The 13,068-nt window shown below is 48.1% G+C and overlaps 1 protein-coding gene across 5 annotated transcripts in view; it reads left to right on the top strand.

Moving 5' to 3' along the window:
• Window positions 1-4,984: 4,984 nt before the first annotated feature.
• Window positions 4,985-13,068, top strand: part of ST7 (suppression of tumorigenicity 7) — a 169,891-nt gene continuing 161,807 nt past the window's right edge. Inside the window, exon 1 of one of the 5 annotated variants that reach the window (XM_040343764.1) lies at window positions 4,985-5,228. In XM_040343764.1, the coding sequence (XP_040199698.1) occupies window positions 5,084-5,228 (145 nt within the window). In that variant the 5' untranslated portion in view covers window positions 4,985-5,083. Of the gene's footprint in view, window positions 5,229-7,086; window positions 7,110-13,068 lie in introns of those variants that run through there. The other 4 variants (XM_040343763.1, XM_040343765.1, XM_040343769.1 and 1 more) reach the window with 4 other exon arrangements.

The raw sequence follows: 13,068 nt of genomic DNA, 5'->3' as shown, positions 1-13,068 counted from the left end.
CTCCCCTCCCCTGCTTCTGTCACTCCTTCACCTTCAGTCACATTAAACATCAGTTCTTGTTCTGGGAATTTATTCCCCTGTAGTCTATTCTACATATAATGAATATATTAATACATGTAAATAAATAATAAATTTAAATAATTATACAAATGAATAAATTATTGACTTATTAAATAAATATAAATAAATCAATGAACATAAATGTCTATAAATAAATAATTTATACAATCTATATGATTGAATAAATAAATATAATAAACAAATTTTAAAATATAAACTATTAAACTATACTTTATATATAATTGAATAAATAAATAAATACACATATATATATATATATAAACAAATTATAACAATAATTGAATGAATTATAGAAATTACTATACAAGTTATAGTACATAACTTCCGTATCTTCCTGTGCTGCACGGCCGTGCTGTCCGCAGACAGCCGACTCTTCTCCTGTGGCTGGCGACAGATCCTTTACTCCCTACTGGTGCCACTGAAGTGGTGGACGCAGCCCTGGAAGGCCCTACCTACCTCAGTGCTGCACTGGTTCCTGAGCTGGTCGGTAGGTCCGTCCAGACTACCAGGGCATCGGTTGTTCCAACCCACATGCACCCCTATGTCCGGATTTCCCGGCAAGGATATAACGCCCCTGAGTAGGGCATGGCGTCCTGTATGCGCGGTCACATTAATGTGGCCTCCGTCTCCCCGGCAGGGGAAGTAATTAACATGCCCCAGGCAGTACCCTCCCAGGACTGCCGACCCATTGACTCCCCGACAGGGGAAGTAAATAACATACCCCAGGCAGTACCCTCCCAGGACTGCCGACCCTCTGACTCCCCGGCAGGGGAAGTACATAACATGCCCCAGGCAGTACCTTCCCAGGACTGCCGACCCACGGACTCCCCGGCAGGGGAAGTAAATAACATGCCCCAGGCAGTACCCTCCCGGGCCTGCCGACCCACTGCCTTCCCAGACTCCAATCGACCCCCGAGCCTCGGGGAGATGCACATGCAGAGGCAGCGATCCGCTAGACGGACTGAGCCAGACTCCTCGTGGACTCTTCCAGAGTCGTCCGGAGTACGAGGCGGCTAACACCTTTGAGTCTGAGGATGAAAATGATGATGATAATGATGATGATTATGTGAGCAGTGGGCACATGGCGCTCCATGACGACGCCAACCCTAGGTCCCAGGGTAAAACCTTATTGGACTCTTGTGGAGTACCATTTTTCGATCAGGAGGTGATTGGCCACCCACACTCCGGTGACTGGGCACCTCTACCTGAGGTGATCCATGAGATCGAATGCTGGACCCGGAGATCGATCGGTACGCTAACCGGACAAGTTGAGGGTGGAATACTCACCCTTCCATTACCAAATACGGTGGTGCTCACTCCAGAGGTGGATCCCATAATCATTCAGTATTCCAGGAAGGGAATAGAGAGGGCCTTTGGGACCTCACAGTACTGGGTCTTAGATCTCTGGACCTATCACCTAACCCTACACCTTAGTGAGCAGGCTACTGCCTCTGTAAGCCGGTTGACCTAGCACAATGGGATCACGCTAATTGATGATATCTTTAAGACGGTAGGACAAATGGAGTTATATTACCAGGCGTATACCTGGTTCACCATCCCATTCGGTTTTTCAAACCTAAACACCGTCCTAATGGACAACAGGTTGCTAGACCTTGGACCAAACAGCCGATAGTAGAGATGGACCCGCTCTCTTTGAACTTCCTCAACAACATCTTCCCGATCAGGAAGAAGAAAGGCGGTTTTTCGTCCGGTGGGAGCTTGAGAATTCTCACCAACTTACTGCCCTGTGGAACAAGGGTGAGGTTGAACATCTACTTGAACGACCTACTTCTAATGGCTGGTTCCCCTCGCCTAGCGAGCGAACACGCCTCCTGGATGGTCGGATCGCTTCGCGATCTGGGACTCCTCATAGAACACGAACACCTATTATCTCCCCATTTCAGGAGATATAGTTTTTGGGGTTCTTGGTGGACACCAACCGAGCGACCCTTCGGCTACCCATACCCAATTAGCGACCATCCGCAAAGATATCAGTATCATGCTGGGCAGCAGCGGGTGTCCTTACGCGGACTGACTCGCTTAGTCGGCCTGTTCCCGGTGTCAATCCAGGCCACTCTCCAGCCCCTCTTCACTGTCGAACCCTCCAGAGACTCGAGACTCTACATCTTCGCTAGGGGCTTCGCTATACAAACTAAGTGAAGCCATGGTGGACCTACGGTAGTGGTTACGTCATGCCGTCAAACGGAACGGCGAGACATTTTCAACTCCTCACCGGATTTCGTCATAGGGTCGGATACCAGCCGCCTCGGCTGGGGTGCTCGGTGCAGTCCCTCGTCCTCCGGTAGGACGTGGTCCGCAGAGAACCCTCGGCTGCACATCAACACGTACACCCCTGACGGCCTTTTTTGCCATCGGAAGTCTGTTGCCACGCACGTCCATCTGCTGTGTGCTATTGCGTTCGGACAACGTACCCGCAGTCCGGTACGTCGATCGCTTGGTGGGCCCCTGATCCAGAATCCTAGCGGATCTAGTAAGACTTCAGGCACTTCTGCCTGTAATGCAACATCGTCCCGATTGCGGGATATGCCACAGACTATCCCTATAGGGTGGCAGATTGGATTCTCGTTACCTGACCGATTCCAACGATTGGCGACCGCACCGGTCAGGGTCCCTGATCCTCGCTCACTTCGCGGATCCTTCTCTATGGACCTGTTCGTTCCCCGTATCAACCACCAGTTTCCGCGCTCTTACAACCGGAGGCCGGATCCGGAGGCGCACCATGTGGACGCCCTCCACCAAACGTGGTCACAGGGGACACATTACGCGTTCCCCTGTTCCCGGTGACCCTCAGGGTCCTCCTTCACTTAGCGAGCCGGAGGGCATCAGTCGTGTGGTTCACTCCGTGGTGGCCGACGCAGCCATGGTTTCCCCTCCTTCTGAGGATGACGGTGGAACTCCCCAGGTTGTTTCCTCATTCCCCCCACCTCCTCGCTGGTCCGAACGGGGATCTGCACCCTCTACTCACGAAGCACATCCTACCTCTCCTCACATGGTTAGTATCGGGGTTCCGGTCGCAGACTACGACCTTTCGGGAACAGCTAGGGATTCCCTGCCTTGGACTGGGCCCCGGGACTAGATCGGCATCTCGATCTACCTGGGGACTCTGGGTTACTTGGTGTGATCAACGACGGGTCGACCCCGTTCAAGCGCCAGGGTCTGTAATAGCCAATTATCGGGCGGACTCTTTGGATCCGTTGGTATGTCAATTTTGAAGGCGTTAAGTTTAAATCGCCCAATGTACCAGCACACTTGGGATTTTTCCAAGGTCATGATCATGTTCTCGGGCTGGGGGACGTTGACACTCTGTTTTGAGGTTACTGTCTTTCGAGCTTACTGTCTTCTTGTGTCTGATTTCCATCATCGTGGGTCAGACGTCAAGGCTTTGGACATATCCAGGCGTCATTCCTCGCCTCAGAGACTCAAGTCTTTTTCCGTCGTGCGTTGGACCAGACGGTACTTCGATCGGTTTTCTACCCGTTCTTCCCCGCACATCCACAACTGTATGTGGTCCGCTGTCTACAGACTTATATGTCCTTGACAGCCTCGCTGCGATCTTCGCAAGTCTTTCAACCCCTCGTTTCCTACGTTAATCCTCTCTTCCCGGTTTCCTCTGTGACTTACTATAGCGGCGGACTGTTGTCAGCGACCGCTTTTCCGCCAATCCCGCTTTGAACAGGAGGTACACATATCTATGTCAGTGTTGTGGATTATTTTGATTGTTATTGGTCATATGCATTGTTATAGCTTTGAACTTGCATAAGATATGAGCCTCCTGTCTGATGTATAATTCGAGATTTTCCTAGCTTGTGACGGAAAATATTAATTATATGAAGACAGGAGGCGAGTATCTTCCCTCCCAACCCAACCCTGTCACGAGGTTGTCTCTCTCTCGTTCTAGACTGATGAACCACGCACCCTGCAAGTCGGAGGATGGTACGCCCCGGGAGTTCGTTTTCACTATCCCCGTTGGGATTGCTGTCCGTTTCGATCCATGGGTTTAGTTCACCGCAGATGGAGGTTCCTACTGCGTTCCAGATCCGGAGTCGGGATGCCGTTGACTGAATCCGTTGGTCCATGTTCCTGAGGACAACTGACCGGTCGGCTCCGAATGGTTTGGGTTTCCTATAGTCCCCGTTGGGATGAAGCTGGTCCGGATGAAGTTGGTCCGTGTTGGCCTTGTCCTTTCGTTTCCTCCAGATTCGGATGTTGTGTTCCGGTCGGAAGGTTCCCGGCAGCCGCGGAGATGTCCATTTGGACTTTCGGTTCCTGTTTACACTAATTCGCATGAAGAAAGAGGAATAGGTTACCTCAGACAGTCCCTTATATAGTCTATGGTCTGGGAGGGGCTACACTGGCCCAGGGACTGCTGGGAAGGGTAGTTCTTTGAATTTTTTAAGTTACAATAAATGTTTACTGTATTTCTGCTATGGGCATTATTAAAGAAAGATAATGCATAAGATACTCGCCTCCTGTCTTCATATAATTAATATTTTCCGTCACAAGCTAGGAAAATCTCGAATTAATCCCTATGCATAACCTCTTACAAAAAAAAGTAAAAATAAATAAGAATAAATAAAAGTGGATAAAAGGCTGAAAAACACAGCAACAAATGATATTTTATTGGCTAATAAAAAAAAATACAAAGCTCAAACATGCCAAAAAGCCTGATAACGATCCCCCAAAAAACTATCAGGTGTGAAGCAAGACACAAAGCTGCCAGGGGTTGTAATCCCAGAAGTGAGGTAAAAGTTTATCCTGTAGTAATAGTGGGATGAGGGGGAATCATAGAGCTGTCAGTGGGCCATGTCTTGGCTTGTTGTGGGTGGGGGAGGGGAGGGTAGGTACCTTAGTCTCTGATTGGTTACAATGTAGCAGTCAGTCAGTCAGTTAGAGAAGTGAATTGCGGTGAGGGAGTCCTCCCAGGCTGTACACTCGCTGAGGGCTTGGGGCAGCAGAGAGCAGCTCTGTCCCCTCACAGAATATGGCTGAAGCTGGCTTCCTGGAGCAGCTGAAGTCGTGCATGGTGTGGTCGTGGACGTACCTGTGGACGGTGTGGTTCTTCTTCATGCTCTTCCTGGTCTATATCCTGAGGGTCCCGCTGAAAATCAATGACAATCTGAGTACAGGTAGGCGGGGAGGAGGGGACTGCCACGTTTTCTGCACTGAGGAGGGAGGGGGGGGTGAAGTTGGTGGGAAGACGGGGGGCGTCTGGGAGTGTGGGGGTGGGTGTCCGGTACCCCGGGAGGAGATGGGGGGTCCGGCCTGAGCCCCCCCACACACTTTTCTCCGCTCTTTTCCATTGTTTGTGGACGGACTTGTCAGGAGGTGACTGCTGGGTCCTAAAGCCGGAGCACAGGCTCCCCATGGTGGGGGGACACAGCTCCAGCCTGGGTCCTCCCGGCTCTTTACATTCATGTTTGTGTATTGTGCAAAATTGTGCATGTCCCTGCAGTGTCCAAAAAATCGTACATCGCGTGTGAAAGTGCCATGTGTTTTTGGTGAGGTGCAAAAAAAAAAGGGGGGGGGGGGTCATGCACTTCATTTGTATGTTTTTTCACACATAGCGTAGCCCATTGAAGTCAATGAATAGGAGCCTAAAAAGTTCCCGCGTCCCAGCCCGACGCTTGCTTCCCGTAGCCGCGTCCCAGCCCGACGCTTGCTTCCCGTAGCCGCGTCCCAGCCCGTCGCTTGCTTCCCGTAGCCGCGTCCCAGCCCGACGCTTGCTTCCCGTAGCCGCGTCCCAGCCCGTCGCTTGCTTCCCGTAGCCGCGTCCCAGCCCGTCGCTTGCTTCCCGTAGCCGCGTCCCAGCCCGTCGCTTGCTTCCCGTAGCCGCGTCCCAGCCCGTCGCTTGCTTCCCGTAGCCGCGTCCCAGCCCGTCGCTTGCTTCCCGTAGCCGCGTCCCAGCCCGTCGCTTGCTTCCCGTGGCCGCTTCCCAGCCCGTCGCTGGCTTCCCGTGGCCGCGTCCCCGGCTGGCTTTGGCTTCCCGTGGCCGCGTCCCCGGCTGGCTTTGGCTTCCCGTGGCCGCGTCCCCGGCTGGCTTTGGCTTCCCGTGGCCGCGTCCCCGGCTGGCTTTGGCTTCCCGTGGCCGCGTCCCCGGCTGGCTTTGGCTTCCCGTGGCCGCGTCCCCGGCTGGCTTTGGCTTCCCGTGGCCGCGTCCCCGGCTGGCTCTGGCTTCCCGTGGCCGCGTCCCAGGCTGGCTCTGGCTTCCCGTGGCCGCGTCCCAGGCTGGCTCTGGCTTCCCGTGGCCGCGTCCCAGGCTGGCTCTGGCTTCCCGTGGCCGCGTCCCCGGCTGGCTCTGGCTTCCCGTGGCCGCGTCCCAGGCTGGCTCTGGCTTCCCGTGGCCGCGTCCCAGGCTGGCTCTGGCTTCCCGTGGCCGCGTCCCAGGCTGGCTCTGGCTTCCCGTGGCCGCGTCCCAGGCTGGCTTTGTGTACCAGTAGAGCATCTCAGCAATTGCATCTCTATGAAAAAACAATCTCTGGTTGTAAATGAAGGGTCCACACCCAAATATGTATTGGGCAGCATTGGCCAACACACAGACCAGGCAATTTCCCTTATGTCCTATTACCTAAACAAAAAACGCCTGAAGCTGTAAAAAGCTTGTAATACACTTCTTTGCAAAGAGTATTACATATTTTTTTTGCAGAGACCTATGTAATAAAATATGCACTTTTCTGCACATGATGTGAACAAGTCAATTAATTCCTGTGTGTGTCTTTGTGTGTTTTTTTTTCCCTCCTCATATATATCCTGTATACCCTGTGTGTGTATATATTAAAAAAAATAAAAAAATTATCTGTATACTTTACACTTTTTTTTTTTTCCCCTCCAGTCGCATGATCCTGCAGCTCTGGCTCTCCTGTGTAAGGCAATGCTCAACAATGGATGCGAGTTCTGGGAGCGGTGACGTCACCTATGATCCAGCCGTTGTTAGCGCTTATTCTTATACAGCAGCTGACATAGATGAGCCGGAGCTGCAGGATCACATGATCATAGCGGATTAAAAACAGGTAAGTCCACAAATTTATACAGAATAGGGAGGAGGGAAAGATCTGTGTACTTGCCTATTTTCAGGCCTCTGTTGGCCAGCAGCAGCTGCAAGGGAGAGGAGGAAGCACCGATACTGGATGGGCCATTGGAGCCTATGGGTGATGTCTCTGCTCCCAGGCATTGTCTAGCACTCTCTCCTCAGCTGGCTGATGCATTTGAGATCATTTAACTGGAGCAGCCTGAAAATAGATAAGTATATCGATCTTTGTTACACAAATTTGTCAGAATAGGTGATGAGAGGTTCGGGAACATTTTTAAGAGTAGTTAGGTGGTAGCCTAGATTTCTACTCTACTGTTTTGCTGCTTTTAATTTTTGTACACATTAAAATTTAAAAAACGTTACATATTTTCTGAAAACAAAAGGCCTTTAAAATAAAATTGTGTTTTCTATGGCACCCAATGTTGGCGCAATATGTTTTTAATGAAAATGACGTCCAAATACTGTCTCTGCTGACTTTTATTAGGACACCTGTCCCTGAATCCAGTGGTGTCTTCACCCCAGCTGATTTTTCAATAGGCTCTCAGGTGCTGCCACTGCCATTTCTTGTAAGGGAAGCCTTGGGGCTTCACAGCTGGCTCCCTCCTGCGCATGCGTGAATGGCCCAGTGGCGGGCAAAGGAGAAGGTGGGCTGAACGTCTGGGTGACTTCACCACATCGTAAATGTGATCAGTGGGAAGTTTGTTTTCTACCAAAGTTTTTTGCTTTTAGTGTACTATACTTATTTTTACAAAAATCACATGTGGGAAGTCTCCAGCCCTAATCTAGTAGCAGGAAAAAAATGGAAGTATCTAGCACAGACTTTCTCAACCCTTTCAACACACAAGAACCCTTGAAAAAACGTTCTGGTCTCAGACTATATGACTATATACAACTCGTGGTTTTCGTGTGATGGTCCTTGGGAAGAATTACCCCCTCACAGATGGCTAATAAGAGCATTGGTGTCAGTGAGAACTTATCTGAGAAGTAGAAAGTGCTTATTTCTCACAGAACTCCTAGCAGCCCCTGGGATCCATGTAATCCTGGTTGGAAACCCCAGATCTAGAATATTGTGTGTGTGTGTGTGTGTGTGTGTGTGTGTTTTTTATACTTAATGTATATCCCATTTAAATTCCCTGTACTGTGTACCATAGAAAGAAGTGATAGGACATTTCTACAAAATTTGAATCCCCTTTTAGACAGGTGTCCCTATTGGAATATTTCCCCTTTTATTCCGGCTCTTAAATGACTGGAAATGCCAGTTTGTATTGTCCTAGGGCCTGAAGAGGGATTGCTGGGAGCAGTAGTCCCCAATAAAACAGCTAGCACTAAAGACTTCCTATTCTATTTTTGCTATATTTAAGAGGGACCTGCGGTCCCTGCCTACAAATGGAAATTTCTAGGGCTTGACTGAGTCAGTGTTGGGCCTAACTATGTGCTAGCTGTGCCTAAAGTTAAAGAGGAGTTCCACCTAAAAACTTCCTCTTAACCCACTCCTCGCCCCCTTACATGCCACATTTGGCATGTAATTTTTTTGGGGGGGGAGTGGGGGCTTCAGGAGAAGGGGACTTCCTGTCCCACTTCCTCCTTCCGCCGAGGGGCTGGAAAGGCGATTTAGCTTAATCGCCTTTTCACAGCCCCTCCCTGTAGGCGAGCGCCTGTCCAATCGGACCACGCCGCATGCGCAGTGGGTGCCCGGCCGTGAAGCCGAAAGCTGTCACTGCCGGGTGCCCACACTAAGAATGAAGACGCCGGCCGGCGAGGGGGGGCGAGGAGCGGAGCCCAGGCCGGCGCGTCGCTGGAGCCGTGGAGCAGGTAAGTGTCAGTTTATTAAAAGCCAGCAGCTACACTTTTTGTAGCTGCTGACTTTTAATAAACTTAAAAAAAGGTGGAACACCCCTTTAAGTGTCGAGCAGGAGACAAAGTGTGATGGTCTGTAAGCAAGTGTTGTGCGGGAGGAGTTTGAAGAAGCGTTGTACATAGTTCTGTCCCTAATTGACTCTTCTAAAATTCTACTGGGCATCCCATAAATTCCCATCCCTATGCAAGTTCAAATCCCTCAATAAAATAACAAAACAAACATATGGACTGTTTATTGACTCAAGGTGATTGGGAAGTGAATTCTAGGCTGTGCAGCGTAACGGGTAGGCCACAAAAAAGGTATGTATACTGATTTTATCTTTACAAGGCTAGAGAGGTTAGTGTTAGAATGTTGTTGGCTGTAGATGCAGAGAATTTAGAATGGACTTCCACTTTAAGGCCATATTCCACCAGCATTGTGACGTGTACAGGGCATTTAGAAAACAAAAAATTGTGGAAAACTGCAGGTCCACAAACATAAGGAATGCACAGTGTGTGTGATCAGTCTGATACTGCAGCAGCTCCTCGCTGGCTCTACACCGAGAACTGAGAGCTCAAAGAGTGCTGATTGCTCAGTTCTCGAGTCTGCTCTAAGCACACTGGAGTGCCAGGCTGTGAAAGCGGCTGGCTCAGTGCTGCATTGATTCAGTTGCCGGTCAGGAATCTGGATGCATTCTGACATTGTCGGGATCCGTGCAAAGCCTGTACCATCTTTGTGTTGTCAGCCAACGGTGGGGTTAGCCCACTGTCGGCTGAATCTTGACCTTAAAGTTCTCCATTGATTTTGAAGTACTTCTGTACTTTTTATATAATGTGCAGTTATTATTTTTCCTTGTGATGGACCTCCTGTGTATTGATTGAGGCTGGGTTCACACCAACCCGCATCCAATTCGCAATAGCAGGAGATTTTGGCCGGCTCTCTGTGGAGCCAGTTTACATCTCTGCAGCAGGTCCGTGCGTCATTTGGTCTGTTTTCTGATCTGAATTCAGCCCAAAACTTGGTCTGAAATCAGACCTGAAACTGTGAACCAGGACGCAGCTGACCCCTGCTGTGAGCCGCATGCGGTTCATATGTGACCCAAGCCTCAATCGGGTATGTAAACCTGAGAAATCAAACGATCGTTTCCAAAGCCCTAAGGGCTGTAAATTAGAAGGTGATTGAAGCTGGCGCAATTTAACAAAGGCTGAAAGTTCACTTACAGGTAGATTGATATGCTCCCACCCTTGTTTTTAGGTCTAAGAAGTCAGAGCTGCAACTTTTCTAAACAGTCTAATGCCCTGTACACACGATCGATTCGTCTGATGAAAACGGACAGATGGATTTTTTCATCAGATATCCGATGAAGCCGACTTTCATCAGTCTTGCCTACACACCATCAGTTAACAATCCGATTGTGTCCAACGCGGTGACGTAAAACACGACGACGTGCTGAGAAAAATGAAGTTCGATGCTTCCAAGCATGTGTCGACTTGATTCTGAGCATGCATGGATTTTTGACCGATGGATTTCCCCACAAACAATCGTTTTTCTTTTCCTATCGTTTTTTTAACCATAAGAAAAATTTTAAATGGGTTCTATTTTTTTTCACCGATTGGGGGGGGGGGGGGGGGGGGGGGAAACGATCGGTTCGTCCGATGAAAACAGTCCATCGGTCTGGTTTTCATCAGATGAACCGATCGTGTGCACAGGGCATTAGTGACATTATGTAGTGTGTAGCGGGAATATTCTCTTTTTACTTTATTTGAGATTTTTAGGCTTGTTGGGGTAATACTCATTCCAATAGTTAGTGTTAATGCATGGGTCCACCCTTTGCACTGTCCAGCAACCACAATCTGCAAAGTTGCATGCTTTCAGTAAAAGTAATTTTTGGATTACTTGAATTCTTTATTTTTATTTTAGTAAATATAGGGATTTGCAGGGCAGTCACTAGCCAGAAGCTCAGTTAGCTACTTCCATTGCCTTTTGCACTGCTTAACAATTGTTGAGTTAAAGTATATGTCACAGCAAAATAAAAAACAAAAATATGCAGTACATGCACATTTCTCTGCAATTTTTCAACACAAGTACGGAAAAATAACTGCTGTGCCAGATACTACTGTGCCCCCAACTTCCTGCCGGAGCCGTAAACACATTGCCTTTTCTGCTCTGAAATCCAAGCCAGTGTTGTCAGCCTTGTCTGCTGGATCATAGACTGCTGCCTGTTCCCCACCATTCTGTCTTTCTCAACATGCATTGTTTTCTTTCCCAGAAAGACCTTGGGGTGTGCCCCTATGTCGGTAGGAACTGAATTCTCAGCATCTGCAAGTGCAAGAATTTTATAAATCTTCTAATGACATCACAGACTGTAAAAGTCCTTTCTTGCTGCAGGAAGATAAAATAATGTTGGAATATGGTCTAGAGATGGTGAGGAAACGGGGAAAAGGGTACTCTAAATCACCATAGGCCGGACTTTAGAGGCATAGAAAACATTGGAGAGATGCAAAAAATAAAAATTTTATTGAAAAAAGTACATAGTATAGTCAAGTGTTCAAAAAATGATAATCATCCCGTATGGCTAAATCAAACCCATCCTACAGTGACAGATGTTTCAGGGGTTGTGGTCATCGTGGATACAAACTTCATACCTGGTGGTCCTGCCCCCGCTTGGTGGGATTCTGGTCAAGGGTATTTGGCCTTTTGTCCTCCCTCTTCCATATATCCCCACATAAGGATGCAAAATTGGCCTTGCTTCATTGCCCAGTCCCGGGCTTTTTTTCCCCTTCAGCAGAAGCTGGCCACTTATTTGTTTATCGCTGCGAAACGCGTAATAACAAGGGCCTGGAAAAAGCTGACCGTCTCATTGCGGAGGTGAAGAGCATATTGATGACTCTCATGATTAACGAGAAGATGTCTAATATTCTTCATGACACCCAGTTCCTCAAGGTTTGGGGCCGTGGTGGTCCTATGTTTTTCCCACCCTAACTGACCCCCCCTACCCTCCCTACCTGGGGGTTCCTCTCCCTCCTTTTTTTTTTTTTTTCCCCCCTTTCTTTTTCTTTTTCCCCCTCTCCCATTGTCTCTCTTTCTCTTTACTTCTTCTCTTTTTTTTTTTTTTTCTTCTGTGCGTTTCCCCAGTTTTATTTTGTTTTATTTTTGTGTCTCCGATTTTATTTTTACTCCACGCCTTATTCCCAGAGTATTAATGCTCAGTTACTTTATGTTGACTCCCGGCCTGGGTCGGAGGGCTATTGCTGCTTGTTTTTTCCCCACTATTGTATATGCCTTTTTAATGTGCACTTTCCAACTGTGCCATGTTATGTTCCTTGTCTATCCCCTGCGTGGGATTATTGCAGCTGTTCTTATCTCTTGAAAACTTCTAATTAAAAAAAGATTGTACCAGAAAAATGATAATCATATAAAATGATACAATTTGTACAGTGAGCCCTTGTTCATCCACGCGTTTCACCATTGGGCTTCTTCAGGATACGATCAAGGTTCAAAGAAGTAACAAAAAGAGTGTGTACAGTAACAGGCTGTCTCCCAGGGGCATGCCCGTTCGTTTGATCACTATTATCACTCCTCTATGGGCAAAGTGTGCTGCTGGGTTATACAATACCCCATCAGCACTTAGGAGCTCTGCGTTGGCAGTCCCTCTTCGGATCTTTTGATATGGTCCTTCACTTGATGCTATTTATATGATACATTCTTATGCCCCTGTCCTGTCATTTTCTAATTTCAGTGCAAAATTAGCCGCTTGCTGATCATTTCTCTGCAGTTCTTTGGAACCTTTCCATATATTGGATATTGTTTGGTGGAGAACGATCCGGCCACTATAAGACAGTGAGACTCGTTGTCTTTTTGTTACTTCTTTGAACCTTGATCGTATCCTAAAGAAGCCTAACGGTGAAACGTGTTGATGTGTGTTTTTTTTTTTTTTTTTTTTTTTTTTTTTTGCAATTTTGAACACTTGACTTTTTTTTTTTTTTTTTTTTTTTTTGTATCTCTCCATTGTTTTCTATGCCTCCCAAAGTCTGGCCTATGGTGACTCTTTGAGTACTCTTTTCCCTGTTCCCTCTCTAAATTTACGGATGTGGCAATGTGA

This window comes from Rana temporaria, chromosome 3 (genome assembly GCF_905171775.1).
Source record: "Rana temporaria chromosome 3, aRanTem1.1, whole genome shotgun sequence".
In the NCBI taxonomy this organism is placed as follows: Eukaryota; Metazoa; Chordata; class Amphibia; order Anura; family Ranidae; genus Rana; species Rana temporaria.
This window is presented reverse-complemented; position numbering and strand designations above follow the sequence as displayed.